The sequence below is a fragment of the Hesperophylax consimilis genome, chromosome 14 (assembly GCF_061612785.1).
Source record: "Hesperophylax consimilis isolate HC1 chromosome 14, BYU_Hcon_1.0, whole genome shotgun sequence".
NCBI lineage: Eukaryota > Metazoa > Arthropoda > Insecta > Trichoptera > Limnephilidae > Hesperophylax > Hesperophylax consimilis.
In genome coordinates, this window is record NC_142849.1 from 19,836,437 (window position 1) to 19,862,039 (window position 25,603).

The 25,603-nt window shown below is 34.2% G+C and overlaps 2 protein-coding genes across 12 annotated transcripts in view; one reads left to right on the plus strand and one right to left on the minus strand.

Moving 5' to 3' along the window:
- The window catches only part of Doa (CDC like kinase darkener of apricot), a 94,112-nt gene extending 79,930 nt beyond the window's left edge, over nt 1–14,182 (plus strand). For 4 of the 11 annotated variants that reach the window (XM_089639612.1, XM_089639613.1, XM_089639603.1 and 1 more), the window contains 7 exons: nt 1,800–1,890; nt 2,618–2,918; nt 4,246–4,390; nt 5,400–5,517; nt 11,146–11,293; nt 11,623–11,699; nt 11,825–14,182. In XM_089639612.1, coding sequence (XP_089495738.1) covers nt 1,800–1,890; nt 2,618–2,918; nt 4,246–4,390; nt 5,400–5,517; nt 11,146–11,293; nt 11,623–11,684 — 865 coding nt within the window. In that variant the 3' untranslated portion in view covers nt 11,685–11,699; nt 11,825–14,182. Of the gene's footprint in view, nt 1–1,799; nt 1,891–2,617; nt 2,919–4,245; nt 4,391–5,399; nt 5,518–11,145; nt 11,294–11,622; nt 11,700–11,806 lie in introns of all 11 variants that reach the window. The other 7 variants (XM_089639608.1, XM_089639611.1, XM_089639604.1 and 4 more) reach the window with 6 other exon arrangements.
- A 3,554-nt stretch (nt 14,183–17,736) lies between these two features.
- Nucleotides 17,737–25,603, minus strand: part of Gdh (glutamate dehydrogenase, mitochondrial) — a 56,113-nt gene continuing 48,246 nt past the window's right edge. Inside the window, exons 8-9 of the mRNA XM_089639614.1 lie at nt 23,633–23,787; nt 17,737–18,440 (exon numbers count right to left, since the gene is read on the minus strand). Of these exons, the coding sequence (XP_089495740.1) occupies nt 18,324–18,440; nt 23,633–23,787 (272 nt within the window). The 3' untranslated portion in view covers nt 17,737–18,323. The remainder of the gene's footprint in view (nt 18,441–23,632; nt 23,788–25,603) is intronic.

A 25,603-nucleotide genomic window follows, 5' to 3' on the forward strand; every position in this document is an offset into this window, starting at 1 on the left:
TCCATCGCATTCTGCAATATTCCATAGTTCCATATCACAGTTTTACTGACACTGGGCAGTTGGAACTCTTGTGCATTTTATCGCTTAAAAAAATTACATTTACAAAAAATCTGATGGTAAAACTGTTTAAGGGGTGTTTTGACAATGTGCTCCCCATTAAATTATTTTATCTTGTAGTCAAACATAAGTATTCTCCTTCGATTCGGATTCAGTTATAAAGTGTCGCAGTCAAATCTAGTTTATGCACACAGAACTGATTTAGACGTGAACTGATGATTATTCTCTACTTTTATACTTTGTTAGTTAGGTTTAGGTTAGTCATCTTCTGTTTGTATTGGTCCCACCAGAATGCTGTAGTGTGTATGTATGTATTAGAATTCACCACAGGCATCAGTCATATCACGCTTGTTGAAGGAGCTGCATTTACAAATGTTGCATCTATCTGCATGTTTTGATAGAATGCCAAGTGCTTAAGAATTTCATGTTTAATTTTAAACTGGCATTATAAGTTTTCAAAATTCGGTTGCCTGTTTTTGTTATTATGTTTATGACTGCGAACAATTGAGAATATTGTGCAGTGAACATAGTTTAATTTGCAGTTGTGGATTCATGAAGCAGAATTATTGTGCTTAAAAACAGGCAGGATATAGATAGTGGATTATGTATCCCAAATGATCTGGTCACCAAACACTGCCAGTCATTTCAAGCAATGTTTCAATACTGAATACACCAGGGCGATACTGAGAGTATCTCCACTCTGGAACGTGCCTCAAATATATATATATTAATCATGAAATAACACATTAATCTAATAAAATTTACTTGTGCATGCCGGGATTTGAGAAACGCGACCTCCGGATTGCCAGCCTAGAGCCTTACCCCTCGACCTCGAAGGCCTTGCCATAATTATTACGTACCATGATGAAGAATATCATCATGGGTGTGATTTAGATGGTATTACACTTATCCACTTGCACTAAGATGAATACGGAACACTGTATGAGACTACCTACTCCGCTGTCATAAGTATAAACACAGTATCGTCATTGATACTCGCAAGGAGTGTGTGCTGTGTGTTTTATTTATGACAGCAGTACTGCCAGTAGGTTGTCCAACCTCTGCAATCAATCAACAATCCTCTGTAATGGAAACATTCACAAGGGCATTTTGGCACTTAGTTAAAGATTTTTTTTATAATAAGCGATATTCTAAAACTTCCGGTAATTGTTTGGTTTCGGTTGTCTCCTTATTGTACCTTTTTAAAATGTCTGCTCAGAAAATTCTCATTTCTGAGCGCAATCTGCCTCCTGTTTTATATAATGTTTTAGTTTTAATATTCTTGTTTTGTCCTGTCCTACTGTTATTGTTATTCTAAGTTTTGTCATCACTTTGCATAAACAGTGTTTTTAGTGTTATAATATTAGATCTGTATTGGGTAAGGCACACTGTAGGAATAATTTTAAGAACTACTAATACTGAATTACCATTTTTAAGTTTTTTTATAGTTAAGCGCACTTGAAGTGAAATGACACTAAACTGCGCTTTATAAATGCCATGTTATTATTATTATAAAACAGACAGAACAGTTTAGTACTAAATGGAAAGAATGGCAATTACCCTATTTTTTTGATGCCACTTTGTGATCTCTACAATGTGTCTATAATTTGTAATGTAATTGGTTATTGGTCTGGTTCTAAAAAACACTAAGCAGTTTTCAGACTGCATATTCAAGAAATTTCTAGATTAGGTGACACATTTTAGAAGGTTGATGATAATAAGTTTATTTATTTTCTTTTCAGTCTCTGTGTCAAAATGCTGGACTGGTTCGAGTACCACGGCCACATGTGCATAGCCTTTGAAATGTTAGGACACAGTGTCTTCGACTTTCTGGTAAGTCTTCATATGCATTTCACTTTTTTAAACCATTCATTCATTATTCATACTAAAAATAATTTTCCCCACAAATTTGACTCCATCATTTATATTCCACAATATATCTAATGATTTTCATAAGATTTTAAACAGATTCTGTGAACTTTGGTAGTTTATTTTCTTTTTCAGTAAAACAGTATTTTCTGATTTAGTGATAACACCGAGAGATTGATCACGAATCAGGAATTGTAAATCACAGTTGAACTATTTTAAATATTTTTTAGAACCAAAATAATTATTAATAAGGTATAATTTTTTGATGCTTGTAATCTCACTGTAATATTTAATCATTGAAATATCACAATGCGGTTTTAAGCTTCGATAAAGTATGCCTAATGAAATTTAATGATCATTCCAGACTTTGAACAAAAAAGTCAATTGATGTCCCATATAAATAAAATCTTGTAAGTATATCTGAGACACCATCTAGATTGTAAATATATTCAGGTAGAACTTTGCAATCGCACCAGAAAAAATGTCAGCCAAACAATATGGGAAATCATTGAAAATAATGTTTGCAATTCAAAAATGGAAGTATGAGATTAGTAATAATATTATTATATTTTTATCAATCGCGTAACAGAGTTATATACCTACCTAGTAATATGGTTGGCTGGAAAACACTTGATTCCTGAAATGTCTTGTTAATATTTTCCTTCCCTAATGGCGTCCTTTTCCCCACCAGAAGGACAACAATTATCAAGGCTACCCTATAGAGCATGTACGCCACATCTCCTACCAGCTGATCTATGCCGTGCTGTTCCTGCACGAGCATCAGCTCACCCACACCGACCTCAAGCCCGAGAACATCCTGTTTGTCAACTCGGACTATGACGTGTACTACAATCCTGAGAAGAAGCGAGATTTCAGACGCGTCAAGAGGACAGATGTGCGGCTGATAGACTTTGGCAGCGCCACCTTTGACATGGAGCACCACAGCACCATCGTGTCCACCCGCCACTACCGGGCGCCTGAAGTTATTCTTGGTAAGATACGACAAACCCACCCATTGACTATCAACCATTTCTACTGGATTCTAAAACAGTGCCACTTTTACGAAGTATGCACGGGTATTGTTCAGGGGGTGTCATTTGAAGATGTTGACTGAGTGAAAAATGCACTAGGGTCTCAAAATGGTTCCAATGATGTTGTTATTTATTATCTTCTATTTGTTGTTATCTTCTTCATCGGTGGAGGTCAAAGTAAAATGCTCAGGTTATTCAGCCAGTCTACAGCACCACGTGTCAATTGGTTCAGCACAGATGTGCCATAGGGAAACTGATGAAGGGGATATTTTAAATTTATTTTTTATTGGAAAAATTTTTGGATACATATATAATTGTACAAAATATAAGACAGTAACAAAAAAATCCCACAAAGGCGAAGCCCTGTGCGTGGGCATTATAAATGATACAAAACAGTGGTGGTTCTTCTACAGTTCACATTCACACAGTTCAGAATCTTTTATCCCTATTTTTGCATCGTATGCGCACAATGGCTGTGTCTGCACCATACGTGGTTTAATGATGTGTAAGTTTATGGTAAATTAAAACAGTTTTGAAGAAGCTGCCTAAAAATCAAATTCTTTACATTTTATTTATTTGTGGTGCTTTTTTCATTCTTGATTGAGTGACAATATTTTTAGTTCTACAGTGATGTTTTTTTAAGGTTGGTGAAATAAAATTTGAGATGCTGTGATGGTAATGCCAAAACTAAAAACAAAGAAACCATCACTTTCGTTTTATATATGTATTTGAATTTGACTCTTCTGTTTACGGTAATGAGTAAATACAAATCTTGGAGGTGGAAATTAACCCACTTCCCGACATCCGATCGAGCTGGTAGATAGACTCGTCGATGACAATGCATTCTATCAACTTTTGGTAGCAATCATGTACACATACTCAGAAATATAAGCATTTCTCTGAAATCGAATGACATTACAGCAGTTAATATACAAAATAAATGTCGGTTCTACCTGCTCGGCATCTCGCAAGGTCGGCAGCGCGGTTAACTCCCGTCCCTATAAAGAAGAAGAAAGAAGATAGTCATATTAAAATAGATGCAATATAGTAAAAAATACTTTGTTTTTTACTGGTTGAATTTTTTTATTATTGATGAAATTTTCTCTAGTTTCTAAACAACAAAAAAAATTAAATGCAATCAATTTTCATCTTTCTAGATTTTTGCATATTTGCCTTTTAATTTGTTTGTTTATTTACCTACTAAATATAAATAAATTCCCGTGTCGTTTGTCGCAATGCATTTTTATTCTGTTTACTAATCCGTGTCTAATCTTTTGGCGTGTTCCAGAGTTGGGTTGGGCCCAGCCGTGCGATGTGTGGTCTATCGGCTGCATCATGTTTGAGCTCTACCACGGCACCACCCTGTTCCAGACACACGACAACAGGGAGCACCTCGCCATGATGGAGAGGATATTAGGCACCATCCCCTATAGGTAATGAACCACCCTCAACAACCCCCGACCCAAACAAATAACCCACCCATTAATAGATAACGTTCCGTGTGTTTCTTTTCTAATTGTTTGAGAATTGATATTGACATTTTGATCGCTTGAGAATTCATTTAAAAAGCAATTTGTTTCTAACAAATAGAAGGTAGTAGAGAATGCACAAAATCCGTGTTGATAGTTTATTGATAATTTTTGTAATATTAAAAAGACGAATGTTTTTACTTTATGTTTTACTAATTTAATACACCATGATGATTTCATACACACACATATTGAGATAAAATTTCCGTTTACCGTTTTGCCACATTTGTGACAGCATATATAGAATAAACGGGCATTAGCTGAAGGCTTTTTAATTTCTTTTAGAACAAACTTATCTAATGAAAATGCGTTTTGATCACTTAGAAGGTTAATAGACTTAAAAAAATCAAGTCTCTTCTGCATTTAATATTTCATTCCCATATAATAATACAGGAAGTGCCTTGTGGGCGTGTTTCATGATCCAAATATAAGCCCAATTTGGGCCTTCATTTCTGCACAAAACTGTTTTTACCATGATTACAACATTTAAATGGAATGAAAGTGTAAGAGAGACAACAGACCTCATACGAAATGATCTAGAACCAAAAGGTACTAATTCAGTGGCACACTGGTTTCCATTCAAATTTGTATGGAAGGCACTTCTAGTTTTCTTCTTTATTCTATTTTCATTTCTCACTCTACAAACTTTATACTTAGTAATGTGAGTTTTAATCATCTCTTAAGCGAAAAGTAAAAAATATATATATATATAATCCACAAAAGTATAAATATTAATTCATTTAACCATTGTAGGCAGACATCATAACAGTTGTCTTATGAACACATCCGCCGCGTACATGGGCACTTGTTAAAGTAGCAACAGTTATTATATTGGGTAGAGATATTAGGGTTCCACACCTGATAGCGTCTGTGCGTCCGGTGAATCTTATTGATTTGTATAAATATATTGAAGTCAAATTTCCAGAATGGCCCGAAAGACGAGGACAAGGTACTTCTACCACGGCAAGCTGTACTGGGACGAGAAGAGCTCGGCGGGGCGGTACGTCCGAGAGAACTGCAAACCCCTCATGGTAATTATATCAACCTCTATATCAGTGTTTCTCAACCTTACTTGCGCCGTGCCCCACTTCAACATTAATATTTAGTGATTTGTGTATCGCCCCACGTTGAGAAACATTCATTTAATGTAGCCTGATTGCTAATTTTGAACTAAATTTACAAATGAGTTTCAATAAACTGGATCTGATGAACTTGGAAGATCACACTATCATAGCAAGAAAATGTACATAATTTCACTGTAACTGTAAACCAGCCCCTTTTCAACAAAATGAACTTTGAAATACCCATTTAATTCATCCTCAGAGTTCAGATTCTGGAGATGGAAAAAGTTATTGGCTCTATCAGTCTCAAATGTTACAGGATAATTAACATCTTTTTTGTTCAATATTTTTTTTTTTTTACTTGTAATTACTTACGTGTATGTATATACTTTATGGAATGTGTGGGATCGCACTGACATCCCCTTACATTCCAGAATAAATAAATAATTAATTGTGTGATACCATAGACTAAATTAGACTAGACACGGCAAATTCATTTAAAAATAACCCCAACACAATTTTGGTTTGGTTCACATGCACATTTATGAAAAGGCCCACGCACTGTCGCAATGCGAAATGGGCACTATGCATTTTGTTTTACCTTTTGTTGGTCTAGAGCAGGGGTCTCCAAACTTTTCAGCCGGAGGGCCACATTCACTACTCCAGTGAGTTCGGAGGGCCAAAACCGTTTTAATTTCTAGACACCCATATTTTCTGTCCTAGGGAGGGGGGGAGGGGGGTAGACAATAGAATTTTCAGGGATGAAAATATAGCTTTAGATAACGTAGCTTTGAAGATAATTTTTGATACTCGTTTCTCAGACCTTGATATCATTGCGAATCAAATGAAGATTTTTCAAAAAAATCCTCTTGATATATTCGCGCGTAACTCGTGGACGCAATGTATTGGTGCCAAGTACCTCACCAACGAGCATATTTATTTATTCGCACGAAAAAAATCGCGGAATTTTCGCCCCTTCTGAGCAAGGTCTTAGCCATTAGCTGTCGCGGGTCCTTGATGACACTGGTCATAAGATGTCGAGGGCCGGATGGATGACACTGGCGGGCCGGATACGGCCCGCGGGCCGTAGTTTGGAGACCCATGGTCTAGAGTAAGCTATTTTGCTTCTCATCTATGCTGGGCAAGTTCATTTTTTCAATCACAAAAATAACCGAGTTCCAAATATTTAAATTTGAATTATGTCCATATTACAACACCTCTGACAACAAATTCTCCGTGGTTTCGCTTACGAGTTTAAACGCTTGTACAAGGAGTTTAAACAGAGTTGGGTTGGAAGTTCATCTCCATATTTGTGACGTACGCTACGTGGCGTTATTTTTAAAATGAATTTAACTAGACAGGGCTAATCTAGTATAATACATCAATGTGTGATACTGATTATGTTTGATGGGTCGTAGAAAATAATTTTGCTGCTGTCTTAACCTGTCGTATGCCAGGAAATTCCAAGCTTTTTTGAAAAAAACTGCGCGCAAATTACTCTCCTGCCTTTTGGTCAAACATCCGTTTAAAAACAAAGAAATTGTTTATTTTGCGATTGTTTTCTGTTTATCAGATAATGTATCTTATTATTCATATATATTACATGATAATATTGTTACAAGTTTTCCCAGAATAGCTAACTTTAACAAAAAAAATGTGTAAAAATTTTCCCATTCGGCAAACAAATGTAAAAAAAATATATTCGTTAGAAAATTAACTGATTTTTTTATTTCTACACAAACCTGAATAGACACCCCTCGTGAAAAAAAATAATCCAAAGGTTTTTTCGAAGAAGTAATGCCATTGACACTTCTTTGAAAATGTAAAATATTTTCATTTATTCAAAAAAAAAAATCAAACGTCAAGTGTCCACTTAAAAATTTTTTGTGTCGTATTTTATAAGTATATGATAACAATTCTTCCAGATTTCGGTAGTTTATACAACTGTTGTTACTAATAATATTATTTTGTACAAGAAACCTGTAAATAAATAATGCTAAAAATAAAAATATTCATTGGGACGTAAAAATTTTGACATTTCTACGATAAACTTACAAAGCTAATTTTCATCACTTTTCTTGGGTGAAATATTATAAAAATTACATTAAAATAATGTAGATAAAACTATCTTTCTGATGATACCTCAAATCTATTATTTCCACAATCAATTTATATCAAAAATAATGAAAGAAGTAAGAGGTTACCTTATAAAAATTAGCGACGTTTCTGCATTGTTGTCAATTCGCCCGCTATAAATGGCCGCGGGCATCCGTGTACAGATGTGTTTTTAAAGAACAGGGTGACAAAAAATCATGACTCGAGGAATAAAAATAAAATTTGCTAATATTTTTTTATTAATATTTATTTATTTATTTAAATACGTTTTTTTTAAAATTCATATACTGTGTGGTTCAAAATAAATAAGAAAAAAAAATCATCATATTTATTTCAGTTTTAGAACAGGTACATGAAACGCGTTTTTTTAATCTTTGGTCGAGAGACTGCGAAAAAAATCATTTTTCACATACATAAATTTATTATTATAATATTCAAATTTTTAGACACTGTTTCTGTCCTCCTCAAAAGTGGAAGATACAATGAATGGAAACGAAAATTCAAACAATGCAAAGATGCACAATGCACTTGTTTCAGTAAACATTTTTATTCAAATAATGCACAAATACACCCATTCAATAAATAATTAAAACCATAAATAACAACAACCAGTACCAAATTACAATCACATATAACAAAATCCAAGTAACAAATGATAACACACATTCAACAAATAACCAAAACCAGGGAACACGTCGGGTGATGGGCCAGGCTGAAGGATGGCAAAATGCTCACGCTGACCCGTGAAGGTGGAGAAATCCTCGGACCAGGTGAAGGTCTGCTCCTCTGGATTCTCCTCCTCCCCCTCCTCCAAAGGCTCCAACTCATCCTCAGGAACATCCATATCCACCATTGACGGAAGTTCTACATCACCGGCGAGGGATTCATCCTCGCTATCAGTGAATCCGTACAACTCCGCAACGACGTGGTCGGTTTCCTATAGACAGAAAGAAAAGAAAAAAAATATATATACAGCTATGTAAAGCGTCCTTGAGGTAATACAAGACAAAAATGGCGCTGTAAAAGTTAGCCAAGTGTTATTATAATTACCTGAGTATTTGGAGCCCGATGCGTGGAGGATGTTGATGGTCTTGGGTCAGCCTGCCATCCCGGAATCTGAAACTGTAAACATTAATTGTTACACGAATGTCTTTCAATTTTGGAAAGGATGAAGCGTATTACCACTATAGAACTACTACTAATACACAACATACCGTCGCAATGACTGAAAATCTTTCTTCTGTGGTGTCTTCCTCCGTCGACGGTCTTGGAATCTCCATTCTATAACAATAGAAACAATCATGTATATCATTATATAATATAATCATCAATACGCGTATAAATATTTTATACCTAAACAAAAAAAAAGTTTGTCAGTACTTTTTTGCACACCCTATATAACTGATCTAATTTTGTGATATTTATTACCATTTTTATAAATAAAAAATAATATTTCTAATAAATATTATTAGAAATAAATAATGTACTTTGTAAGAACCCTGTACCTCCCATACAAAATTTAAATGTGTAAAAAACGTTGATATCTGCGCGCGCAGTTTGACGTGCATTTTACGCATGCGTGAATGTTATTTCAATATGGCCTCTCACACATACATATAAACAGTACACATGTATTTGTGCAGGTTTCCGATGTATCGTATTTATTTAATTAAAAAATATTAACTAAATATTGACGAAACTAGGGCTTTTATACACAATCTCAATAGTTTTCTTTACATAATGATGTACAATCCTTATAAGATTAGGCAATATTTACGTGAATATCGATGCAGAAATGTCAAAATATTTCTCGGACATTTTTTTAGCGCGGGGGACATTGGAATATTATTTTTTGTAAAATATTAACTAAATATGGACAAATCGAAGGCTGTGGTATATGTTCTCAATTGATTTATCTGCAAAATGAGATACAAAACAAATCAAATAACACAATATATGATGCAACATAGCTAGAAATAAAACGACATTTTTCAATACAAAACATCGCGTATACATTTGACGTAATATATTGTCAGTTATATTGAGTTATCGCATTTTAAATTTACCGAAACATATGCCGTGAACAATTAACTATGTATAAAAAAAACATTACTTACGTTTTATTGATGAATTACTTCGTTTTGGCACTTTAAAATAGAACCGCGCTGTGAAACTACGACCGTTAAAATCTCGTCAAAATTGATGTTTTGACATTCCACAGAAAAATTTATTAAATTTAACCTAAGAAGTTTGAAGTCTTTCCGGTATTTGCTGGATAAAGAACGAGAATAGCTCAAGCGATTGAGACCTTGTTCTTCATACAAATTCTTTGTACATAAGGGTTAAAATCGCACATAATTTTTTTTTTTTTGTTTTTGTTTTTTAAAGTTCGAAAATAATGTATGGCACTCACATATGCGGGCCCGGCATACGAGAAGTTAAGGATCATTGATAAACAAATAAAAATCCCATCATTTTTATTATTATTTTATTTTTAGGTTATTACGCCGTGTTGCTTCCTTCTTCTTTTGCCAACGTTTTGGACAACATTACATCAGGGCGATACATGGTGGACCCTGTAACACTGTCAGAAACGTTGGCTAAAGAAGAAGGAAGTACAACACGGCATAATAATCCAAAAATAAATCACGATAATACTTTTGGGTGTGAAAATCTATCAATTTCAGTTTTATAAAAGATTTCATTGTGTTTTGCATCTTACCTATCTAATAGACCTATTTTTATATGGAAAATTGGATAAAGTAAATGAAGTGGTTATTATGTTCGGTAAATTTTGGATAGGGCCTGACACGCTTATTACGAATAATTTTTAGAAAAAAACTTTATATTCGCCTTAATTACTATAAAAGAACACTTTTTGCATTTCGGGCGGCGGAAAATTATGCATTTTGATTTTCAATTGCATAAAACCAAAATTCACTTCGCGAATCGATGTGGCGACAACGCGACGCCATTAGGAACGCACTGTTATGTTGGTATCACTGATGCATTAACAAGAGCTAAATACGACCGTTGCTATCTTCGTGGGATGCCGAGGTTTGTGTAATATGGTTTGTGATACAAAGGAAAGTGCCCCTTAATAACGCCTGCTCGCGTCAAGGCAAGAAAAACATCCCAGTTTTCAAGTGGTTTACCGGCTACGCTAGGTTTGTGTAACATGGTTTGTGATACAAATCAATGTATCAGGGATACCAACATAACAGTGACGTACCTAATGGCAGCTGATTGCCGCCGCATCGATTCGCGAAGTGAATTTTGGTTAACGCAATTGAAAATTTAAATTCTTAATTTTCCGCCGCCCGAAATGCAAAAAGTGTTCTTTTATAGTAATTAAGGCGAATATAAAGTTTTTTTCTAAAAAATATTCGTAATAAGCGTGTCAGGCCCTATCCAAAAATTACCTTATGTTCTTCTGACACTGTAAAGATGTACTAATTTATGTTGGTTGGTTTTCCTTTGCAGAGATACCTGGAAAGTGACGACGAGGACCATCGCCAACTCCTGGAGCTGGTGGGGCGCATGCTGGAGTACCGACCCTCGGAGCGCATCTCCCTGCGAGAGGCCCTCAAGCACCCCTTCTTTCAACGCATCGCACACCACCACAGGCTAGGTAAATACGGAGCAGAGCCTAAAACTGTCACCATTGATGCTTAAAAGTTACCTTTGAGGCTATCAACTGGACTAAGGAACTCCCGGAAACCTTTTAGTATTCTTCTCTTATGAGAGAAAGGCTGGTTAGGTGACACAGACAGGTTGCTCTTAGATCGTTGATACCACATGATGTTAATTAATAAGCATTTTAAACATCCCTTTTTACTTACTAATGTCTGAAAAAGCTTATAAATTTTAGTATTGACTGCCAAAGAAATAAAAATTCTGCATATTGTAATTTGATATTGCATTAACTCAATCCTTAACCAGCATTTTCTTTGTCCCCAGTGTGTGGGAAAAATAAGGAACTTGTTTTGTACACTCCCCCTACGGTGACTGTAACTGCATGACCCGATCCACAAATAGTATGTGCACTTGAATTAAATAACTTCTTTCATACATTGACTATAAGCATATTGTGTTGGGTGATTAGCCCAACTAGCAATATTACATGTTGTGAACTCCACATCAGACTTGTAATGTTCACCAGGTGGCGATCTAGCTGATGGAGACCGCGAGAGATCTCACAGCCTGTCCCGGTGAGGGCATGCACTGCGCCCCGAGAGCCGCAACCACCACTCCCGCCCCCGGCAAGCCCAGCAGACCCCCCCCGCCCAACGTTCAATAAACAATATCCTGGAACCAAACAACCAACCACCGAATTGATGACCAGTATTAACATTTTTATGATAAAGATTGTATGTGTTGTTCATCGTTGGTTTTTAAAAATCTGAATGGTTTTGTTTCATTGTCCATTGTCACATCTCTGTTCCTCCCGCTGTCTGTAGCGTAGTGGAGAGTATCGTGCGACAGTATTGCGAAGGAAGTGGGGCAGCAAATGTTTGTGTTTAAAGGAGGGGCCCTCAACGGAGACTTTATTTAAATTTGTCAAGTAAATTACGACGCAAGATAATAATATAAATATTCATCCGAGGGTACTTATGCCTTTTATTATAAGTAGTTCACAAGTGTTGAAAATGCCTACGGAATGTGGAATAAAGGATGAGAATAGTCCCAGTTCTGGGGCCGTGGTAATCGCCAGTTGTAAGACGGAGAATCTCACCGTTCCCGCCAACTCGTGGTTTCGTCTGTTGTAAATTTGCCCAGAAAAGTACGCTATTACTTTTTCTTTTTAACTTGTGTACATTGTTTTGTAAATGTTGAATTTGAATACAACCCAATAGCAATTATTTATGAGTAGTGTGAATGTTGAGTGTGCGTGGCGATGCATGAAGGCGGTATTCCGCCTTGCGAGAGTTTTAATCTGTGATGATTAGAATGTTAGTTAAACCAAAATAAATGGCAGTTGAGTGCATAGTCAAATTGTTCTGACATTTTGATTAAAAATACAATGATTTGATTTTGCATAACAGCTTTTTTAAAGATTTTGGAAAGTTCCATCATCTTAATAAAATATCATTTTACTCAGTAAACTAATGCCTCATTCATAAAGGATGATTGAATATCTGTCTGATACATAAATTATAATGTTTTGTAATGCATGTTCTCACAACAAATCGTGTATGGAAATGAATCATTTGCCACAAAGCGTTGATTCCATGTTTTGCTCATCATTTCAAATTAATTATGTTTCAACAGTTTGTAATAATATTAAACATGACCAAATAGACAACCATTTAAAACATTGTTTTTTCTTTTCTCTTCTTATTAATCAAACCTTGTAAAAATCCTCTTGAATCCCTCGCAAAAACATAATTTTTAGGCATAATTTAAAGAAATTGCATTGTTTGAAGATATGCATAGTTCATTATTATTTATTTTCTGTCATAGTTATAAATATTTAGTAGATATCAAATACCACCTTTATTATTAGGCGCTTTTCTTAACACGGTAATAAATTATAATCAAATTCATGAAACTAACCTATAATTCTGATATACAATAATAAATCATAAAGAAATGAGAAAGCCGAGGCATTGTTTAGTTGCGCGTTTGTCACGAGTTGCACATGCAATAGAGTTTAGTGTTTATGGTCTCTGTAGCACACCAGGTCTGAAGAGAATGTTTTCAGTTTGCGCGGATTGAACCCGACTGGATTATTGGTTCTAGCGCGTGGTGCACAGTGGGAGCTAGATGCGATAGACAACCAAATCATTGTATAAACCGACGTAGTTCTCTCAATATCTAGCCTAGCATTGTATAACAGCCTTTGAATTTAACTAAGTAACCCAACCAATCCAGAATTAGACCAATAATAAGTTAGGGGTAAGCTACAGTAAGTACATAGTATTGAAAATAGATAATTGTGTACATAGATTTTGCTGCCTTAATGTACGCAGACTGACTTTATCCCTTGTTTGTATCTGCAAAACTGATTTTCTTGCACTGTAAATAATCATTATTTAATTGTGATTTTATATTTATTGATGCAACAAATTCCAGCGCACATTTAATAATATGTATTATCAATGGTGCAATTTGACTTTCAATTTGCTGACTTGAATTTAATTTTTGACTTATTGCAAAATGGTTCTCCTTCTCAAACTAATAACATGATACTTTAACATGTTTTCCAACTACATAAGTGATTTTATAATGTTAGGAAATTAGGTTTAAAAGGAAATGTGAATCGGAATGAATGATTTCATATATATATATTTGTCTAAATTAACCAACCCAACCGATGCTAGCTTACCATATGATATTGCTGTCACCCATTGTCATTTTCAATTGCTAAAGAATCTAATCAGACAGTTGATGTCAACTATTTGAAGTGCGTTTTTACAATAAACAAAATGTTATAATTGTTTTGTTCCTATGTTCAATTAGTCAAAAATGTTGTAAAATAATTGAATGAATATGCGAAATATAAAGTTAAGTAAATATATGTATGAATCTTTTATTATTACTCCCAAACTCCTGAACCAGGTCATAAGTGTACACCAAAATAATATGACAACTACAATCATCATGAACGTGTTCATTAAATTACTGCCAGGGTCTAGTGCAACTGTAAGTAGTCTTGTAGACGGGGAGGATGGTTGGTAGGTACCTACATTTATTATGAAAATTGATGAACCTGCACATAGATGGCCAAACATTTTATTTAAGTAGGCGAGAAATAGGCCAAGCCACCCATATATAGCGTGGTCTGTCAAAGGCTTTATGGTAAGTTGACTCCTCATTATTTTGTATAACTTTATGATAATATATTGTTTTTTTTACATATTAAAATTATAAAAAAACAGTTTATTTTAAAACCAGTTCTTCTGTGTAAATTACGTGTGATAGCTGTTTCACATTCTGAAGGTATTATATTATTTCCATGTAGGTACTTATAATTAGGCCTGGGTTAAACTATTCTTTAGCGGTATTGCCAATATTGTTAGATTGGGTAGGTGTCGTGGGTACTTGTTGTAGAGAATGAATATAATTGTAATTTAAACATGATTATTATATTTTAAAGCGATTTTTTGATACCAATAAAAATAATTGAATAATAACTTGGAGGGGTAATTTTTTACAAAAAGGCATTGCATAGATCATCCAATTATTATTATTATTTATTATCTTAGATTATTTGTTTATATTTCCAAAAATTCTAAAAGTTTCCCGTTATTACTTTTACACTCTAAATTCGATCAATCAATCAATTGTACCTATCAGTCAAAAATTATAATAATGTACCTAACAGTCTCAGATCTCTGAGCGTATTGTGCAGAAAAGGAGTTGGAACTATGAATGGATACAATACAGCACCGACAATCGAAATCAAATATATTATACCAATACCGGCGAAACCAAATACTTCGTAATGTCAGATATTACATGAATACCCCTAAGAATGCTATCAATATCGGAACATAATTCGATAAGCAACAAAACATACTAGTCTCTTCCGCCCCGTTGGACGTAGGACCCGTGGCAAGGAAGCATCGGTTCTCCCACTCTGACACTCAGAAATCTTTCGCATACCACAAAAAATGTCTCTTTCGCTCCCATGGGGCACGTGGCATTTGGCAGCGGAGCATCGGCTCTCCAGGGCCTACTTATAATGAAAACCAATTGCTTTTATTTTTATTACCTGCCATTATTGATTTTCGACTAAAATGTCCGAAATAATTAATGGTTATTAGCACACTTCCGGCAAGCACCTGTGACAGGTAAAAAAGTGTTTTTTTTTTTTAAACAGCACCATTAGTTGGATGTAAAAGCAACACGTGCTTATTGTTTCTCTATCTGTAGAGACAGACTGAGCCACAGAAACGGGTTGGGGGGTAAAGCTAGTAATATATGAAAATAAGCCTGCTTATGTTTGTGCTAGCAAAACTCTTAAAGTAGTCCATCGATACCACTGAAAAAAGAGTGGTTTGAATGGTAGAAGTTGGGGATGCTCGGCACGAGAATGAGATACTGAGTCGAATTAAAGTCAATGTAATGTAGTTTTTTTAACAGTAACATTGTAGAGTACAAAGTAGTAAATGGTGGAAGTCTTCCGAGACGCCCGAGAAAAACATTAGCAATAGCGTCCACCAGTTTTATATAAATATATTATATCATTCTCATTGTAAGGGTCCCAAAAATTGTGAACAAAAACAATGTTCGCCATCTTTAAATTCTTGTCTTGTGTGGAAAAATATTTTATCAACAGGAAACTCTAAACCTGTGACAAACACTTGATTCTGCAGACAAGAAAAAGCTCGATTGCCAACCAGTTTCAGTTGCCCTGTTAGCGGATGGACCATAAATGAACCACTCACTAGATCGATATCTTCGGGCTTTTTCCTACAAAACCATATATATGCCAATATGTATACAGGGTGTATCGGCACGTACCCGACAAACTTTAACCAGCTTTTCCTTAGCACATTTGGAGTAAAAAATGTTATGGGCACTTTGCTGTCGGGTAACATTTTTTTTCAATTAAAAACAAAAAATTATAAAAAAATCCACACTCCGTCACTGTCATTGGCATGTTTCTCTTGTTCAACAGCTGTTATTAGCAAGTGTGTCATAAAGCGTCTTCGCTCTTTCATACACACTAAATAATAATAGTTAAAAATGAGACGAATGGTGCTGTGCCATTTCGTTGTGATTGTAAAAGTGCGCCAACGTAGGTACGTACGTACGTTATTCAACAAAACTCGAACAAAATATTGCCAGACGGGTTTTCAAACTTTGACAAAGGATAAAACATTGGTGACATGTGGTGAAAATATGAATATTAAATTTTTTATACAGTACAATTCTCATTCGGAACCTACTTATTATACTATACACCAATAAAAAAAGTTTATTCCATAGATTTTCAGAGTTTTTCATTGGTGGATATAGTTATGCAATCATATGAAGTCACAATATTTCAGTTCCAATTTTCGATCGAAGTTAGAACCCCCGGAGATGGACTCAATTTCACTTATTATTATGCGTTTCTATAGTAACCGTCTAATACTATAGAATACTATTACCACAGTTAAGTACCTACTTGCTTATTATTGATAATACTTTGACCGGTGTAGGTATCTGCACAGTATCTAATGCAAATCATCAGTATCTATTCCCTTTGTCCGATATTCAAACTGTTGTCATAGCGACAAAACAAGTGTCAAAATTTTATGAAAACATTAATGAAAATGTAATCCGGTTAAGAATGGACCAATTGATAGTTGCGCTCAGGGGGGTATAACTCCGAGAAAAAGGTGGGTCAGAAAAAAAGACACGGTAATCTCTATGGGTGACTTGTGACGTATATTTTCCACATTCCAATACGAACTTCATGCATGTTTATAGGCCGCTGTCATTGGCCGATTTTAGGCTAGCCAATGGGTTGGCTTCGAATGATAATTATATTGTCTATGGTTACGCCTTTTTTATAGTTTCTATCCTAGTCGATGGTGAGTATGTGTAGTAGTGACGTATATTTTTCAGTTACAGACTTTTATCTATGGCAAACATTAGGACCCATGGGCTCAGTACTAAAAACTCGAAGATATTGATCTAGTGAGTGGTTCATTTATGGTTGCGCTGGTTCAATACATTTTTCGTTCATTGCGGATGTGATGAAAACAATCATATCAAGTTGCCTTGTAATGCAGGGATTAGGAAGGAAAGTGGTTTTGAAACCCCAGACTTAACTTGGTCCGCTGTTTGCTTCTCAATGCCCATTATGATTTTCACAATATAATTGTCTTTGAAACATATATAATGATACACAGGTCGACTGCGACATAGTTCACAATACAATCGTTTTGCAGGTTTTCCAAAAGTGGCATTCACCAGCGCAGCGTGAGTGGTATTCAAATACTTGCTTTGTGTAAAACAACAATAACACTTTAAACACCGAGGTTTTGTCCGTGGTTGGTCGGGGTTTCAAGAATTGGATTTGGATATAAAATATATACGTAGATTATGGATTTTATAAGAGTTAATGAAACAAGAATGTTTGAATTAGGTTTTATTGTAACAATGTCTTTGATAATATCTTGTGAGAACCTACAATACTGTTTTCATTTTCCTGAAACCGGCTCAAAATATGTCTCAGGTTGTTAATTCGAAAATATCATAAAATAATAACATAAATTAAATTAGCAAAAATTTAAAAAATGTTATGTAGTATATAATAAAACAAACATTTATCAAAAAAAAAATTAACCATAGAAATGATTACCTTTCAATATGGTTTCTTGGAATATAGTTTCCTACAACCCTAGCCTTCAAGAATATCTATTTTGAAGTAGATCATCTGTGTGAACTACGGAGTGCAAGTGAATAATTGGAAAATGAGTGCAATTCACATCAAAAGTCACGAGTATTTAATTAAAGCCACAAAGTCAATCCATAAGATTAAATTAATTCATATGGCGATTAAATTTACAAAAGATTTGCAGGCGGTGCCGGTTTGTTTTGTGTCCACGCCCATCCTTTGAAAACCAAAGTATATCGGTTGTGCACCGGAGAAGGCGGAACAGCAACAGCTTGCTTGCGGCTATCATAGGAGTTAAGTTAGGAGGTAAGTAAGGTGAAGGTTGTTAGAAGGCCAGGCCGGCCTCGGCGTATGTGGTGAAGATCTTCTCGATGGAGTTTACGTAGGCGGCAGTCCTGAGGTCCAGGCCTAGGTTGTGCTTCATTGCTGTCTTCATGATGGCCTGGAACACCAAACATTTTTTTAATTTTTCTTTATTCAGTGCATTGTTTATTAGTCATTGAGAATTTTTCGACCACAATATTCACTCGTTGTGATGGTGGATTTATTAAATGTATCCAATTTACTACATATTTCTATGTCTTTTGGCTAGACTTTTTTCAGTTGAAAAAAGGTTTCACAAAAAGTTTAATTCGCAGACTTTAATGTCCACTGTCTTTTTATACGACAGATCGCATAGCACCGACAGATTGGCACCGTTAAACTTTTAGCACAGTCCAAGGCAGTGTGCTTCAACCTTTTTACACCTGAACACCGGCAAAAATTTGAGAAATATTTCGCTGACCGGCTCTTATTTAAAATACCTATAATATTTCTGTATCACTAATGGAGGAAAAAGCCAATGCAGATAAGATGTCTTATGGAAAAAGAGCCTAGACAATGCATTTCTCACTTTACAACATCTAAACCAGTCAAAAAATATTCACAGCGATAAAAAATCTTGTGAAGAAAGGGAAGCAAGCAAAGGACATTAATGGAAATTTGAACCGTGTCTATGGTAAGTATTCTCTTTCTTATGCGACAAATAAAAGAATGACTCTATTTTATAAACCACGAAGAGAGTCGAATGAAGATAATGACCACCTCGGGCCCAGAATATCGGTAGTGACTGAGGAAAACATGAGTGCAGGAACATTTTATGTCAGACATCAGAAGACAACTCGATCAGCTTTTCTTTTTTCAAAAGGTTCACAAGTGCATAAATTTATATCTTATCTTATCTTTATATCTTCAAACACGTAGCAATAAATCAAACCTTGATAAAGAGGACAAACAAACTATGGATAAAATTTTTGATTATATCGACAAAAAGTTTGATTCTTTAAAAAAGGATATAATTCAAAAAATTGAATGTCAGAATACGGAATGTATAAAAAGTATTGAGTACATAAGTGCTCAATATGACGAAATTATTAAAAAATTGGATACAAATAATAACCAAAATAAATCAATCCAAAACGAACTTGAAAATATAAAAAAAGAGCAAGTGGGAAAAAACGCTACAATAAAAAAAATGGAACTAAGACTAGATGAAATTGAATATACATCAAATCTGCACTACCTAGAAATTGCAGGAATTCCACAAAAAAATGGTGAACAACTGGAGGAAATTATAAAAAAAGTCGCATCTGCAGCTGGAGTTCAAATCAAACACGCTGATATAAACAATGTGACCAGAACTACAGACCGAAGATTTAATGCTCCGCCAAAAATCCTAGTAAAATTTACAGAAATTAAACTAAAAGAAATCCTTCTATCTAAAAAAAGAGAAATGGACCTTAATTTACTAAAGGATTTGACAAACGAAAAAGTGTACATAGGTGAAGTAATAAGTCCCTACAAAAAAGAGTTGCTTTGGAAAGCAAAGCAACTAGCCAAAGAAAAAAATTATGAATTTGTTTGGATCAAAAATGGGAAAATAATGGTTCGTAAAGGTCATGATCAAAAAATTTTGTACGTAAACCATCTGGACGACCTCGATAAATTAATATAACAAATCACTTACTTGAACACACCAAACTGAAATACCTACTGAGAACATGGATAAGGAAACAATAACTACAAACAAACCAGATGAACTGCTAACTCTTAAAAACAATTTTAATATATTAAATAAAAATATACGAAGTATCAACAAAAACTTCAATGAACTTCAAATACTAATTAAGAATCTAAAAATTAATCTTGATATAATTATCCTCACTGAGTGCTGGATAAAGGATAAATATTCACCCTTACATATTAATAATTACACCTCATATGCAACCAATTTGAATTACACAAAAAATGATGGTGTGATAGTGTACATTAAAGATGACACTAAAACTGAAGTCAATGAAATAAAATTCCCAAATGCAAACTGTTTGAAAATCAAAGTGGGTGATGAAACCACTATATTAGCTCTGTATCGATCACCAGCTACAACTAATATTAATCAGTTTCTTGAAACGCTTTCTAATGAACTCAATCTTCTAAAAAACAAAAAAAATGTCTTCCTCATCGGAGATATAAATATTGACATACTAGAAAACGGTCTTCCAAATAGAACTGATTATCTGCAAACACTGGCCGCCCACGGACTTGAAAGTTTGATAAATAAACCTACGCGTGTTACAAAAGACAGCAAATCTTGCATCGACCACATATTCAGTAAGACTGTTAAACCAACCAACTCTATCATATTCACCTCTACTATAACCGACCACTATACAACAATTTTATCTATTACAAAAAAGAAAATACAAAGATCGCAGCCCTACCCAATTATCGTGCAGAAGACAGAAACCATATGGAATGAAGTAAAACAACAATTACTAAATACAAACTGGATAAACCTACTGGAGAACCTTGATACAAATAGTGCCTGGAGTAAATTCATTGAATATATAACTCATACCATCATGTCAAATACCAAATCAATAGAAAAAAAGATTTCACATAAAAATCAACATCTTAAACCATGGATAACCCAAAGCGTTATAAATTGCATTAGAAAAAGAGATGAACTACACAGGAAAGTTAGTTTAAATCCTTGTGATATTTTTATACAACGATATTATAAAAGATACAGAAATATTTGCAAAAATGTTGTACGCAATGTCAAAGAAAATTATTATAAGAAAAAAATAGACGAATGTAACAATGACCCACGCAAATTATGGAAGATCATTAATGAAATTACAAGTGCAAAATCATCCCATAACAAAAGCATAGATGAACTAACAATTGAAAATACCCAAATCTCTTTCGAAAAACATCCGGACAAAATTCTCGAATACGTAAACGAATTTTTTACAAATATAGGGTCAAAATTGGCAAAGCAAATCAGACATCCAAAAACTAGCATTTTACCAGAAGAAAAGGAAAGTATGAACCAGATAGATAAATTAAAGTTAACTAATGTAACCAATACTGAAATCAGAAACGCAATTATATCCCTCAATGTTAATAAATCATCGGGAAATGATATAATCTCAAATAAAACAATAAAACAACTCCAAAATGAACTGACCTTCCCTTTGACATACTTGGTCAATCTGTCTATATCTACAAATGTATTCCCCTCATGCCTTAAAAAAGCAACAGTTATACCTATACATAAAAGTGGTAACAAAAAGGATATATATAACTACCGACCCATAAGTCTCTTAAGCTCCTTTTCAAAAATCTTGGAAACTGTAATGAAGAAGCAAATTGTTCATTTTCTTGAACAAAACAAATTATTATCACCATCCCAATATGGCTTTAGGGAAAATCTAAGCACCAATGATGCCATAGAAAATCTAACAAGCATAGCCATAAAAAACATAGATGAAGGGAAAAAGTGTTTGGCTTTATTCATAGATCTTCAAAAAGCTTTTGACACAATAGACCATAAAATATTACTAACTAAGCTAAAAAAATAGGAATGGCCGAAACAACAATGAACTTATTAGAGTCATATATAACAGGGCGAGAACAACAAGTACAAATTGGCAAACAAAAGAGCAAACTACTATCTTTAAACTATGGCGTCCCTCAAGGAAGTGTACTGGGACCGATCCTATTCATTATCTATATCAACGATTTAACTAACCTTACCATTAAAGGAAACATAATCAGTTTTGCTGATGATACTGTTTTATTATTTCAAGAAGAAAATTGGACGGATACATTTAATGAGGCTGAAAAGGGGCTTAGTGCACTTCAAAATTGGCTTAAAATCAACTCGCTTACCCTTAATATAAGCAAAACAAAATATATAACATTTTCAATAAACGCAAGGAGCCAACCAATAAAATCACTAGAACTAAAACTACACGAATGCCATGGAAATAATATACAATGTTACTGCCCCGTCATCGAAAAAACACAAAACATAAAATATCTCGGAGTAATAATCGACGAAAATCTTAGATGGGACCTACACATTAAAGGTATTACGGAAAAACTCACAAGCCTTATATATTTCTTTAAAAATCTAAGAAACGTATTAAATAAAAAGGATATGAAAAAGGTCTACTACGCATTATGTCATTCTCGAATTGAATATGGAATCATAGGATGGGGATCTGCTACACATACGTACCTACACAACCTGAATACGATTCAAAAAGGAATCATAAAGACCATATTGAAAGTACCAATTAGAACGCCTTCAATTGAAATATTCAATTCCTTTGACGTACCAAATGTACAGCAAATATATGCCAAAAATATATTATTGAAGCTCTTCAAAAATAACAAATCCTCTACTAGACTGTGTATGCATAACACTAGATCGAACAAAAATGATATAAAAAATATTCCAAGTTATAAAACCACATTCGGACAAAGAAACTATACATACTTTGCAACAAAACTCCATAACATCCTTCCCCAAGACATAAAACTAATAAAAAATCCTAATGAATACAAATCATTAATAAAAATATGGCTGAAAGAGGTCAATGAAAAAACCCTAATGAAAACACTAAAAACGATATAGAAGACACTAAAAACGACATAGAAGACACTAAAAACGACATAGAAGACAAATAAACCATATTTAAATAACTTTAGTCCGCCTCGGCACAGGACCCCCTAGTGAGGAGGACTAAGAAATACAATATTTTATACTTAATTTCACCATTATATTTTGTATGTAACAATTATTTTATATAGTCGCTAAAATAAAAAAAAAATAAAAAAAAAAATTATTATTCCAGAGGTTATGTTATGAGGAAAATAATTATTAAAGTTTTCAGCTAATGCCCTTAATGTTGACTCATTATTTATAATGTTGATTGAGAATTTCTAGGTGAAATTGGCAGAAATAAAAAAAAAAATCTTCCAAAAGTGGAAACATTTCTATATCTTTAGCAGACCGGCAGTCCGCAGACCGAAACCGATCCGTGGACCACTGGTCTAGTGGTCTGGTAGATTGCAGTTCTGAGGCTAAGAGCGTTAAATGGAGATAAACTAAAGAAAAGTATGTTAATATAATTATAGGGGGTTGTTTTAATATCTCTTCACACCATGAGGATGGAAAAATTGCTAAAAAGGAAAAGTTTGAAAAGCGGCTAGTTCTTGCAAACAGGTTCTTGTGAATTGTTAAAAGAATGGTAGGTGGGCTGCCCCAAAATATTAGCATAAAATATTTAAATGATCATTTACCCTGGCGGACCGTTCCATTGTGTAGTCCAGTCCAGAGTGGACAATGTCCTTCTCAGAGGCACCGGAGATCCTCTTCTGGAAGGACTCGGAGGGGGTGACGGGGATGCGGCCTCCCACGCGGCCAAAACGCCTCTCCAGAGACTCTTGGACGGATTCTGCAATATAATGTATTCATTAGACATGTCACCTTTATTATGTTTTTAGTGTTGGAATTTTGAGATAGATCTAGTTGGTCAAACCTTTATTAATAGGATGGGAAACTAAAGAATAGACCAGTCATAAGATGAAACCTGTTCAGTCATTAACAAAGAATTCCACCATGAATTTATTAAAAGTTTGAAAATTAGAAACAAATAAAATAGACGGTTAATGAAAACCTTAATAAAATGAGGTGATTTTGCACAAAAACGGCGCTATACAAATCATCCAAATATTATTTGTTATTAAAACAAATTGTTCCATTTCTAGTCATTCTAATAATCATGGGTTTCTAGGGACGAAAATACTTGAAAGACAATCAGCAGCTAATACATTATATTAATCTTAGTAATTTATATAACTAAATGTAGTGACCGACCAAAACATGAAACCGAAACTAATTTGAATAAGTTAAAACCACTATATCCCGAAAAAAGGCGTTTTCATTGTTAAACTTGTAAGTAAGAGTTCATTAAAGTTAGTGTTAAATAATAAAAAAAACATCAATTTAATGAGTAAATTGGTTTACTTGTAGCGGTTTTTGGTTTGTTGTTATGTTTAATTTTGTTATCTCTGTAAAATAAGTTTTTTCTTTTCAATGTGAAACAAACCCATTGACAAACTACTACAGAGTAGTTTATTGGGACTTTTCTCTTTTCTTGTATTATTTCTTAAGTGTAACATGTTGAAAATTAAAAAAAATAAAAACAGTTCCTCAATGTACGCTATAGTTACTCTAATTACAGGAATTATTACAACATCTTAGAACTACGAACTGTAATAAACAAATTAGTTTAGTCTTTATGTTAAACAATAATAATTTAATAACTAGTTATTATTTAACCACTCAGAACATTAGAACGTCAAAAGACGTAAATATGATAATAGCGGTCAAGACATTAGAACGTCTTTTCACGTAAACGCGCGAGATTTTACAAAAATTGATTTATTTCCACCACTAGTATATGGATTGCCATGATTTAAAAAACAGAGTATCGATAATGAATAACGCTACGCGTCTGTATTCAAGAATATCTATGGAACGTAGAGGTGCATTATCTAAGCCGATTGAATCTGTCATCTTGTTCGTTCATAAATTATTGCGTTTCTAAATAATTTATTAAAAATATTTTAGTTTGGACGGTTAATATTTTGAGGTGACTAATAGTTTTTAATTATATTTCTTCAATATATAAAGTGTTATTTCTTTATGATACTCAGAAAAAAGTACATTTTTCGAGGCTTTGAAATAATGGTAAGCGATTTTTACATATTTTTGACGTTTTCATAAAATGTATATTTAGAAACGCATATATTTACGTATAACAACACAATGCGATAGTGGATTTCATAATCTTTCCAAAACATTTTTTAGAATGAGGCTACGTTTCCCAAAACGTGAGTTATGAAGCTTTTAGCAAAACTCGTAAATAACACAAAAATTATCACGTTTTGACAGTTCTCAAAGGAACACATAATAAATAAAAGTCTTTGTCTGAGAGGTTAAATGATAAAATTTGACAAAAATAAATAACCACAATACATATGATGCTCTGAAGAACTAGCGTCATTGATCCCTTCGGCACCGGTGCGTAGTCGGGATACACGCCAAACGCGCGCCCAACATTTGTACACAGTTGACACTTGTCACATGAGAACGGGTCGCTTCTACGATTCGTTCTTAAGTTCAACAGCTCGGCTGTGGAACGAACTGCCGGCCTCTGTGTTTCCTCCCTCCTACAACATGGGACTCTTCAAGACCCATGTTCACTC